Source organism: Barbus barbus (genome assembly GCF_936440315.1).
Source record: "Barbus barbus genome assembly, chromosome: 43".
Taxonomy (NCBI): Eukaryota; Metazoa; Chordata; class Actinopteri; order Cypriniformes; family Cyprinidae; genus Barbus; species Barbus barbus.
Window position 1 is genome coordinate 5,880,923 of NC_136721.1, and position 12,592 is coordinate 5,893,514.

The window sequence follows — 12,592 nt, forward strand, 5'->3', positions numbered from 1 at the left end:
GACACTGTCCTCAGCCAATCACAGAGTCGCTCTTGACGTTTACGTAAGAGTCGCTGAAATATGTAGTAATTACGTGAGCGAAGTAAACAGCAAACAGTTGCACTGTGGGACCTTCAACACGACCAAGGATGTTTCACCGTTCGGTGCAATCAGCAGACTGTTTTTTAGTCTAAAGTTTTTACAGGGCTAGTAAGTGGAACAAGGCAAAAAAGGAACAAATGAATAACATTATATGATCATGGTTATATTTAATATCTCTAATAACCACCCCTCTTTTCTGGTTCAGTTAAATATTTTGTTCACTTCAGTGAGCATGCTTGGGATGTACAGAAGAAATGTAAGCACAAACAAAATGGATACATTCATACATTCTTAATCTAGATACATTTAAATTTTGAAATACACATTTCTGGAATACTGGATGTTCTAATATATGTACATCTGATGTACTTTGTTCTCTGTAAATACACAAGGTAAACGTGTATTGCTACCACCATTTGAGCAACAGATACACCTTTGTTAACTTGCTATAATGTACACTTAACCATTTAACTATTTGTATTTCAGAAACTGTGTAAATCTCATTGGCTGTCTCTAAATTATACATCTATATATTCTGCACACATCATCAGGACTGATCATTGAATATACAATATCAGATGACCAGAACCATGTAAAGAAGAGTCTCCAAATATTCAATATATAATATAGTCTTCATAACTACATTATAGTACTATTAACATTTTAGTGTTAATATTTATTCCTGGAGTAAAAGCACACAGATCTGCCTAACCAGCTCCCTCTGCTGGCATTTTATTGATTTATTTTAAAATGAACTATATATAATGAAATTTTATTTATACCTACCTAATATATTCAAATAATGAAGGTATTTATGAAATTATCTGAATAACTATCCTTGAAAGGCTTTCCTTCAACCCCACCCCCCAAAAGATTTAGATTTTTTTACACCACAGTTAACCAACTAAACAACTAAATTTGTTCTATGTAAATACATGAGATACATGAGCTTGTGAAACAACAACCAAACACACAATTTATGAATTTATTTTTATTTTTTGTACTTCCAAAAAGGAACAATAAATGGTAATTGGCTGTTATTATCTAAGAATCTAAACAAGACAAGACTACTGAAAGGCAAATTCATAGTTATCAATTGCTTATTTACAGAATCACTTCCATACTAGTAAGAAACCACAGCAGGTCATAGAGCATCATAGTCATCCTCATCTTCATGCTTCCTCTTAAGAGAGGTTGAGTCACTAGATGAGTTCTGCGACACCATATTAGTAGTGATGAGGATGTTCTTGGAGCCGATGAGAGAAGGATTGATGAGGACATTTTGAACTGTGGGAGTGGTAGGAGTAGCTGTGAAAACAAATTGAATCATTCATTTAATGAGGTTAATGCTAGAATTCACCACATTACCTTAAATCTGGCATGTTTTTATTTTTCTAAGCTCAATCAATAGCTTAACTTTTCATCTGCTCACTGATTTGGCACAAAATGTTCCATATAGTCCATACAAGAAGAACTGCTTATTCTAAGGTAGAAACTTACCTGATTTGACAGAGGCAGCCTGTGAGGAGGGAATCTGAACTGTAAAGCGCTGGCCGGTCAGTGACACAGGCGTCCCCACTTTAGTCCCCACTGTCTGCACTGATGGCGTACCTGCAATAAATGCAATGATGATCCTTTAAACTCAGGTTTAGATTTTGTACTTGTTCACCAGGGAGAGAAAAACTAAGTAAAACAACTTAATGCTCCTCTTGTAATAATGAAGCTTAGTGAATGTATATTGGAAATTGTGTGCATGCTTGAAATATTTGAGTATTCTTAAGTATTTAGAATAACTGACCAAGAGTTGGAGTGCTTGGCCTACTGGACACTGCCCCCACACTTAACCGTGGCACTGTTATCCTGCCCGCAGACGAAGACACCTAAACATTCAAATCAAAACCATATCAGACTGTACATTCTGCCACACATTTTAACTTACATCTGTTTGTTTCCTATGAAGAACCAGCATTCTCACAGCCTGGATATGGAGATGAGGATACTGAATTTCACCTTTCTATCAGGCTTATAGTTAAGTGAAACTAAAGCAATAAGAAAAATAAATAAATAAAGTGACAAAAAAATACAACTAAAATGTTAAAATGAAAATAAAATATAAAAATCTAATTCAAAATATTAATTATACTAAAATAACTCCAGTTTCTATACTACAAAAGGACAAAGAAATTAATAAAAAAAAAACATATGCATATTTCTAAGGAATATACATTTTGTTATGCCAAGCTTTATATTTCATCAGGCAGACCCTGCATTTAAAAAAATAAAATAATAATTATTTATATATATATATATATATATATATATATATATATATATATATATATATATATATATATATATATACACACACCATAAGTATTGGAACAGTAAAGACTAAATTGCTCTGTTGGCTGTGGAGTAAAGACATTCACAAATATGATTAAAAGATGAATGTCACATTTTATTATTGGGTGATTTCAACACATAGATGTTTTACCAGCTAAGAAGATCAGTACTTTTATAGTTTCATCTCCCTATCTGATGTGAGCATAAGTATTGGAACAGTTGCCTCACATGTCTTTCTAAGTGTGTCCTGTTGCATTAATTCTTCAGATATTAAAAGCAGGAAACGTGTCGTATCAGTTATATCTATTACTTCTGTATTCTGAATCTTGCATTCGATGACACAAACCAGGATGAAGACGAGGGAGCTGACTTTGAGAGAAAAGCAAGCAATTTGGATGCTAAAAAAAAGAGGAAGTCAGTTAGAGCTATAGCAAAAACAAAGGGCATGGAGAAATCAAGAGTTTGGAAAACACCAGCGACACCAGCAACCAACAACGACCCGATCGGCTGAGAAAACAACAGTAGTTGATGACAGACCAATCATAAAAGCTGTAAAAATGAACCCTAAAAGACATGTCTGTAAAATCACCAACAACTTCCAGAAAGCTGGGGTGATGCTCTGACAATCTACGGTCCTCAGGAGACTTTGACACAGAATGCTACACAGCAAGATGCAAACCTCTGACCAGCTCCAAAAACAGAAAGGCAAGATTAGAGTTTGCAAAAAAAGCACAAAGGTGAGCCAGAAGAGTTTTGAACTGTGTTTATGGACAGATGAGACAAAGATGAACCGTTATCTAAGTGATGGGGAAGCAAAAATGTGGAGAAAAAAGGGAACTGCAATGATCCCAAGCATACAGCCTCATCTGTAAAGCATGGTGGAGGTGTTGTCATGGCATGGGCATGCATGGCTGCCTCTGGAACAGGCCCTCTCAACTTTACTGATGACTTAATGTATGATGACAGTAGCAGAATGAATTTGGAAGGGTACAAAACCATCTTGCCTACCAATATTCAAGAAAATGCCACCAGATTTATTGGGAAGTGCTTCATATTACATCAGGATAATGACCCAAAACACCCTGCCAGTTCAGTCAAGGAATTTATAAGGGCAAAGAAATGGAAAGTCTTAGATAGCCCAAGTCAATCTCCAGATTTAAATCCGATTGAACATGAATTTCACCAGCTGGAGAGGAGAGTAAAGGCAGAAACTCCCCAAAACAAGCAACAATTAGAATTGGCTGCATTAAAGGCTGGGAAAAGCATTTCAAAGGATGAGACCAAGAGTCTGGTGATGTCTATGGGTCACAGACTCACTGCTGTGATTGTGCGCAAGGGATCTGCAACTAAATAATAGCTTTTAATCTTGTATCTGCCGTATGTTCAACAGTCCCAATACTTATGCTCACATCAATGAGTGGGATGAACTCTAAAAGTGCTGTTCTTTTTATTTGGTAAAACATGTATGTGTTGAAACGGCCAATAATAAAATGTGACATTCTGTAGTTTTGTCTCATATTCATCTTTTAATAATTTTTGCAAATGTCTTGACTCCACAGCCAACAGAGCAATTTAGTCTTTACTGTATATACACACTATATTGCCAAATGTATTGGGTCACCTCCTTCTAATGAACATGTTTGACTACTTTAGGAATTTCTATGAGTATAAATCTTAATGTTTAAGCGTATAATGATATTCTAAGGAATTGTGTGCATCTAATTTTATAGCAACAGTTTGGACAGGACCCTTTTCTATTCTAACATGACAGTACCTCTGTGTATAAGGCATGGTTCAAAAAGACATGATTGATTCAGTCAGTGTGGAAGAACTTGACTGGTCTACAGAAAGCCAAGTCTTGATCCCAGCTGAACACCTCTGGTGTGACTTTAAATGCAGACCTTGAGCCAAAAACTCATCACCAACAGCAATGATTTGTATAGACACTATAAGGACAAAAGCCCCGGGGACATATCCCCAGTGAAGACCTCGACTAAAAATACAATAAAACAAAATAACTAATAATATAATAAAATACCTATTAATTATACCATAATACTATTATTGTTAGAAATTGCAGCAATATAAAAATAGAAATAATACATTTATACATTTAAAATTTTAATTAAACATAAATAAACAATATCCTGGCCAGAGGAGAACTGGCCCCCCGACTGAGCCTGGTTTCTCCCAAGGTTTTTTTTTCTCCATTCTGTCACAGGAGGAGTTGTGGTTCCTTGCCACTGTCGCCTCTGGCTTGCTCAGTTGGGGACACTTGATTTCTAGCGATTATTGTCAATTTGATTTCACAGATACTATTTAAACTAAACTGAGCTAGACAATGACATCTCTGAATTCAATAATGAAATGCCTTTAACTGAAAATTGAGTGTTTAATCTTATTATTATACATTACTGACACTCTATCCTCCAATTTGATACTGTTAAGCGCTTTGACACAATCTGTATTGTTAAAAGCGCTATATAAATAAAGGTGACTTGACAAAAGTGTTGGGACACCCCCTTCTTTAGAACAGAAAAAGGCAATAACAAAAATGTGGCAACAAATATGGAAACATAATTCATGTATTTAAAAATTTTATTTCCATCTCTGTTGCAACAGTTCTAAAATGACAGTACCCTTATGTACAAGTCATTGGTGTATGGTGATGAGTACGGATGCACCGATATGAAAATTTTGGCCAATATCGATAACCGATAATTCTTTATATTTGAAAGCCGATAAATCGAAATTAAATTTTTAAATCAAATTTTTGAGAGCCTGATTACAAAAAAAAGGTCTCATCATTAAAAGCCACGTCCCAAACACTTCAACATAAGCAGCCTAGTTTGAACAGTGTATGTTTTAAAAATAATTTCACTCTCCTATTACCAAATTTCCTCATAAAAAAATCTTACAAATAAATAAAATAATGCAAACAATCAATGGACATCATTACTTACATGTGAAGAATCAAAATGCATGCTCTATGGATCAATAAAATGGAAAAGCCTCTGAACGGACAATAATAAAAATTATTTTAATTACTAAACAATATTTTTAAGGAAAATAATAAGAGAAAAATAAAAGTGGTGCTTATTGTTAATAATGCATCTATAATTTTGATAAAGTAACAAATACCACTGTTTTAAATAGCAGCAATGCTGTTTTGAGCTGCATGCGCTGTGACTGAAGAACTGAATGAACAAGTAAACTGAAGCGTTTGCTAGCAGCTTATTTACGTCAAGGAAATGCATCCTATGAGATGAATCAGATATTAATACAACATAAACATAATATTACAACTTCTATACATGTACAAAATGATGCAGTTATTGCGTGCTATATTCAGAATGTGTATCTCCTCGTGGACACGCTCTTGGCTCTTCCCATAACAACGTGCTGAAACACGGCAAATAAACCCAAAGAATTCACAACGTTTTATTATAATAATGTTCTCATTAGAATGTTACATACACACCTTTCCCAATCATAGTTATTAATGTTGTGCGCTGCTGTTTGAGCTGTGTGTGCGGAGCTGAAGATCAGCGGTAAACTGAAGCGTTCTATTAACTTAACCAAACGCATTACATATGAGATAAAGCAGATATACATAAAATAAACAACATTACATCGTACAATTGCACAAATGGCTGCAAATGCACAAGCAAACTTAACTGTGATGGAGGTGTAGCTCCGTTGCTCAACGCATGCACAAAGATTCAACAACATTACTTTCAGTAATGTTCACATTCACATGTAGCCTTTATGACTTGTTGCACTTAAGTGTATTTTCCTTTTCATAGAGATTCCAATCATATTTTAAGCATTTTAAAACCATCATGGTGCACATCTGAAGTGTCTCTGAAGGAAATAATGCATTATTTAAGATATCGGCCAAATTTTCTTATCGGACCGATACCGATAACAGAAAAAGTTAACATTTATTGGTCAATACCGATATGGTGGCCGATATATCGTGCATCCCTAGCGATGAGTTTTTGGCTCAAGGTCTGCATATAAAGTCACACCAAAGGTGTTCAGCTGGGATCAGGACTTGGCTTTCTGCAGACCAGTCAAGTTCTTCCACACTGAAGGAATCAATCATGTCTGTCACTGAGTTAACCCATGAGTATACATGAACTATGGGCACGTACCCGTATAATACACACACACACAGTGTGCAGTGTTACACAGTCTGGTTGCCGGCACCGACATCTGTATAAACAGACTTCTGTAATGTTTGACCCATACAAATGTTGTGTGGTTGAAGTATGTTGGGGTAATGTGTATTATGTTCATTGGGAAGTCTGTACATGACAAGGTGTTTGTTTAATATAATTTGACAGCATCTATAAGTTTGTTTATACATAAATCCATGGTACAAATAACCACAAGACTCATTTAAACAGTTAAAACATTTATTTGGTAGAAGTTTATACAGATTAAAAGATATACAGTTGCAGTGAAATAAATGTGTAACTGGTTGGGTTTTTAGGCCTATGTCGTGTGTTTAAAACTGTATTTGTATTTGGAGTTATGTATTGTGTGTTTGTATGTCTAAAGGTTATATATTGTAATTGGGCCTGAATTTACCCAGAGTGGTACGTTTCAGAAGGAGGAGCTTAAGATGTAAAATGGCCACCGGAGATTGTTTGGTGTGCTCTTGCCCCAACAGTGTGTAGCGTGGTCGCACTCGTGTCCTGTTTCTCAGTTGCAGAGAGTGGACTTTTTAAATTTGGTGTACTTCCTTGGTGCACGTTTGTAGCACGGTTTTTCTTGCTGGGAATTTGGTTGGCGGCTGCACAATAAATACACCTGCAATTGGACTTTAGTAGATTGGCTGTTTTTTTTACCCCAGACGCAAAGGCTATTCCGGACAATGTCTTTTTGAACAGTGCCTTATAGACAGAGGCACGGTCATGTTAGAATAGAAAAGGGTCCTGTCCAAACTGTTGCTATAAAATTACAAGCACACAGTTCCCTAGAATATCATTATATGCTTAAACATTAAGATTTGTACTCACAGAAATGACTAAAGTAGTCAAATGTTCATTAGAAGGGGGTGACCCAATACTTTTGGCAATATAGTGTATATATATAAATATAAGAGAGAGAGAGGAGCGCTGATCTACAATGGTCTACGCTGATCTAATACGTCTCTGGAGAGACCATTGCGTCTGACCTCTGATCACTCATCACCAAATAATCACTAGAAGATTTGCTTTTCTAAGTTTATCTACCAACCAGAATCTTGCTTACCTATGTATTGACGTAATTAGCAAACTATGTCAGAGTATAACTATTGGTGTCTGGAGCATGTACACAGAGCAGCCGACGAGTATTGAAGCGAACTTCTGCTGATGAAACTGCGAACTATTTTTTTCAGTAAATTTTTCTTCAATTGATTGCATCTCTGACTACTGGTCTTCATTCAACACACCTGGTCCTTGGGTTTTAACTGTAAATTCTCCTACTAACTAAATATAGTATGTGAGCCCTTTAGAATTTTACTATATTTCTGCATAAATATGACCCAAAACCTCATCAGATTTCAGAAGTCCTGAAAGTAGACGAAGAGAACCCAATCAAACAACTGAGAGAAAAATATCTTTTGTCATTTATTTATTGCGAAAAATGATCCAATGTTACATATTTGTGCATTGCAAAAGTATGTGAATCTTTGCTTTCAGCATCTGGTGTGACCCCGTTTTGCTGCAGTAACTGAAGGTAAAGTTTCTTGTAAATGCTGATCAGTCCTGCACAATAACATGTAGGAGTTTTAGCCCATTCCTTAGTGCAGAACCACTTAAACTCTGTGATGTTGGTGGGTTTTGTCCTATGAACTGCTTGCTTAGGTTCTTCCACAACATTTTAATTGGATTAAGGTCTGGACTTTGACTCAGACATTCCAAAACATTAACTTTGTTCTTCTTTAACCATTCTTTGGTAGAATGACTTGTGTGCTTGGGGTTGTTGTCTTGCTGCATGACCCACGTTCTCTTGAGACTCTGTTCTTAAACTGATGTCCTGACGTTTTCCATTAGAATTTGCTGGTATAATTCAGAATTTATTGTTCCATCAATGATGGCAGGCTGTCCTGGCCAAGATGCAGCAAAACATTCCCAAGCCATGATACTACCACCACCATGTTTCACAGATGGGATAAGATTTTTAAGCTGGAATGCAGTGTATTCTTTTCTCTGAACATAATAGCTTCTCATTTAAACCTATAAGTTCTATTTTGGTTTCATCCATCCATTAAACTTTTCTCCAATAGTCTTCTGGCTTGTCCACATGATCTTTAGTAAGCAATTTTCTTTTTGGAGAACAGTGGCTTTCTTCTTGAAACTCTGCTATGCACACTATGGTTGCTCAGTGTTCTCCTGAGGGTGGGCTCATGAACATTAACATTAGCCAATGTGAGAAAGGCCTTTAGTTGCTTAGAAGTTACCCTGGGAACTTTTGCAACCTTACCTCGCAGACTTTTACACGTTCTGCTTTGGAGTGATCTTTGTTGGTCGACCATTTCTCGGGAATGTAACAGTGGTCTTGAATTTCCTCCATTTGTACACAATCTGTCTGACTGTGGATTTGTGGAGTCCAAACTCTTTAGAGATGGTTTTGTAACCTTTTCTAGCCTGATGAGCAACATCAACTCTTTTTCCGAGGTCATCAGTAATCTCCTTTGTTCGTGACATGTTTCACTTCCACAAATAATAATAATAATTTGTTACATTTATATAGCACTTTTCAAGGCACTCAAAGCGCTTTACATACAAGGGGGAATCTCCCCAACCACCACCAGTGTGCAGCATCCACCTGGATGATGTGACGGCAGCCATAGTGCGCCAGAAAGCCCGCCACACACCATCTTATTGGTGGAGAGGAGACAGAGTGATGAAGCCAATCAGTGTATGGGGATGATTAGGAGGCCATGATGGTCAGAGGCCAATGGCCAAATTTGGCCAGGATGCCGGGGTAACACCCCTACTCTTTTTCGAAGGACATCCTGGGATTTTTAATGACCACGGGAGTCAGGACCTCGGTTCAACCTCTCATCTTAAGGACGGTACTTTTTACAGTATAGTGTCCCCATCACTATACTGGGGTGTTAGGACCCACACAGACCACAGGGTGAGCACCCCCTGCTGGTCGCACTAACACCTCTTCCAGCAGCAACCTAGTTTTCCCAGGAGGTCTCCCATCCAGGTACTGACTAGGCTCAACCCTGCTTAGCTTCAGTGATCTTCAGTGATCAACCCTGCTTAGCTTCAGGGTAGGCATATCACCCTGTAGCAACTGGTCTTGGGCTACAGGGTGATATGCCTACTTTCAGGACTTAAATGAAAATCTGATGATGTTTTGGGTCATATTTATGTAGAAATATAGAAAATTCTAAAGGGTTCACAAACTTTCAAGCAGCACTATATATATATATATATATATATATATATATATATATATATATATATATAATTCTTATCCTTAATTTTAAAGCGTTGTGACATTTACCATTGTTCAGCATATTTTGCAGGAAAAATTTCAATAAGCCATTTCAATAAGAATCAACACAATCATTGATTGTTGTTAATAATAAAAAAAATAATAATAATAAAATAAAAAAATAGAATCAACACAATCGTGAAATTCACATGAGGGGGGAAGAATTCCCACACAGACTTTGCAACAGATTCAAGCTCATGTGAATTCGCATCACAAAATTGCTTGATTTAAAAAAAAGTTACTGTCTGAGCTGTGTTTAAAGCCTGGAATACACTACGTGATTTTTCCACAGATTTTACAGTCTGAACAAGTTGACGCTAGTTGAGGAAAGTCAGAGCCAGTCTGCAGATTACAGCTGACAGACTCCACAGAAAATTGCGTAGTGTATGATGGTCACAGACTTTGATTCCATCCCGTCGGAGGATATCAAGCATGTTTGATATTTTCAGCCGATTTTAGAACACGCATTTTCATTTGTCATGAGTCTCCTAGCAACAAGGCACACGTTTCTGCATGAGTTCGTTGTGATCGGAACAACAACTTTAAAGTCTGGTAGTGTATGATCTTCAGTCGGGTAGTGTATAATGCACAGTTTTCCTTTGTCACTATTTACAAAGTCGGTAAGTGTATGATGCCTACCCCCGGTTTCACAAACAAGGCTTAAGCCCCTTCTAATCCGCTTGAGAACCATTGCTTTACATGTACAATTACAGTAGTAATACATCCCAAGACCTTGTTATAAGGAATCCCTAGGTCAGCTAATCCAAATTTTAGACCCAAAATACAAAAACTGTATAGTATCACATATTATTTAAAATAATACCTTTTTCTGCAAGGACTTCAGTCTGTAGTTTGGTGCGGTGAGACAGTAGCGGTCTGGTGGAAGACGTGGGCCTGTGTATGGTTTGATCAGGGGCAAAGGAGTTTGGTTCTTCTGCCTTGCTATGTCCAGCAGAAACTGAAACCATGGACCAACTTTGAATTCTCAGAAGTCACAAATGCGTTATGAATTAAAAAAAAAATAAGTCAAGAAGAACAACTTACATCTCGTGGTGGAGGAGATGTGAACGACTGATCCACTCGACACTGGATTGCTAACCTTATATCATCTGCATCCACAGTGGACTTCTTGGCATGGGTGGAATATATTTTTGCATCTTCAATAATAGTTGTTACATATCCTGAAAAGAAGGGGAAAAAAACACAAGTCCGTGAATTTTAAAATGTTATTGGATGACTTCCTAGTACAGACCTGTAACTGATGGAGATTGTCAAAGCATTTAACAATATGCTGAAGGGTTAAAGTCATATTGGCTTACTGTATGTAAACTCCAGCATTTGATTGATCACTCTGGGCTCGTACTCCGTGATCCCCATGTCTTTAAGAATCTGCATCATAACCTTTGAAGATAATAACAAAAAATAAATAAATAAAAAATGAAAATATAATGTATATTAAATTAGCATGCAGCGATGGACCAGCAAATATCTAAGCTTACATTTGAACGCACTAATCATGAATACATTTGAATTTTTCAAACAAACCTTTTAATTAATAAAAACATGGTAAATTATAACACATTCTGTTAATCGCGCCGAATTCAAATGCATTGCAGTGGACCAGTTAGCAGTGTGTGCACAAAGAAGAATATGATGAATAAAATACATAGTCGCTCTTTAAACATGCTGCTCTAATCGCTATGGTTTAAAAAGAATAAATGTTGCACAACACGGAGACAAAACAGTTTCTAAAGCATTATTTACCTGGGCATCTTTAGGCACTGTTTTCGGAGACGCCATTTTCACATGAGCTCTAACTCTTCTCGGGTTGTGTTTCAAAACGTAGTAAGTTGCCTACCTAGACATCATTTTGGCAAACTTAGGCGGTGCCGAAGCACAGCAGCCAATCTGAATGAAGAAACCTTGAGTGGCAGAGACAAGCAGCCAACCACAGGGGGATAATCAAATACTCAGCAACCTGTCACGCACCAAGTGAATCGAGCAGCAAATCAGCACGTGCCTGTAGTGATAGGACGTCCGAATCATTTCCGCGAACCGATTCTTTCGAAGAGAGTTTAATTCAGACCATTGAATCGGATTAGACCATTAGACCAAAAATGACCGGAGAGTTTCGATAATTTTCCTAATTTAAAGCTTGACTCTTCTGTAGTTAACGTACATCTGTACTAAAACCGATATCGTTCCTAGCCATATCGGCCTAGAAAATCGCAACTTTTCATTTTCCGTCGGTCTTAGTACACGATGTAACTACAGTAGAGTCAAGCTTTAAATAGGAAAATTATCGAAACTCTCTGGTCATTTTTGATGACCAAATGCTAATAGTCTAATCCGATTCAGTGATCTATGCTAAGCTAAGCTAAAAGTGCAACCGCCAGACCCAGAGATCAGCTGAATAGATTCAAAAACGGTAAAACTGAACTGTTTAACTCTAGGGGAGTTGTAAAATTAGCCTATTTCCTATAAAAGTGGAGTGTTCTTTTAAATGAAGTTGTGAACATATTTCCAGTACGTGTTCCTCTTGACGCTTCTGCGATTCGCTGGAACCGATTCACACTGATCCGTCAACAAATGTTCAACCAGTTCATTAAAAAGCTTCGACTCAGTCGATTGATTCTTAAATGATTCGTGCATCGCTATTTGA

At 37.0% G+C, this 12,592-nt stretch overlaps 1 protein-coding gene across 1 annotated transcript; it reads right to left on the reverse strand.

Moving 5' to 3' along the window:
- Nucleotides 1-232: 232 nt before the first annotated feature.
- On the reverse strand, nucleotides 233-12,529 carry LOC306862506 (transcription initiation factor TFIID subunit 9-like). Its single transcript, XM_079405336.1, has 7 exons — nucleotides 11,695-12,529; nucleotides 11,250-11,331; nucleotides 10,975-11,111; nucleotides 10,754-10,888; nucleotides 1,880-1,961; nucleotides 1,582-1,692; nucleotides 233-1,389 (listed from the first exon to the last, which is right to left on the reverse strand). Exons 1-7 carry the CDS (start codon nucleotides 11,728-11,730, stop codon nucleotides 1,226-1,228), a joined length of 747 nt encoding a protein of 248 aa, XP_079261462.1. The 5' UTR covers nucleotides 11,731-12,529; the 3' UTR covers nucleotides 233-1,225.
- Between the last annotated feature and the right edge of the window lie 63 nt (nucleotides 12,530-12,592).

Bases quoted from the DNA above. Each gene is read 5' to 3' on its own strand.
- LOC306862506 (XM_079405336.1), bottom strand. From the start codon at position 11,730: ATGGCGTCTCCGAAAACAGTGCCTAAAGATGCCCAG. The intron at 11,332-11,694 runs GTAAATAATGCT...TTATCTTCAAAG, and splicing joins CAGTGCCTAAAGATGCCCAG to GTTATGATGCAGATTCTTAA. The intron at 1,390-1,581 runs GTAAGTTTCTAC...TTGTTTTCACAG, and splicing joins GGCTGCCTCTGTCAAATCAG to CTACTCCTACCACTCCCACA.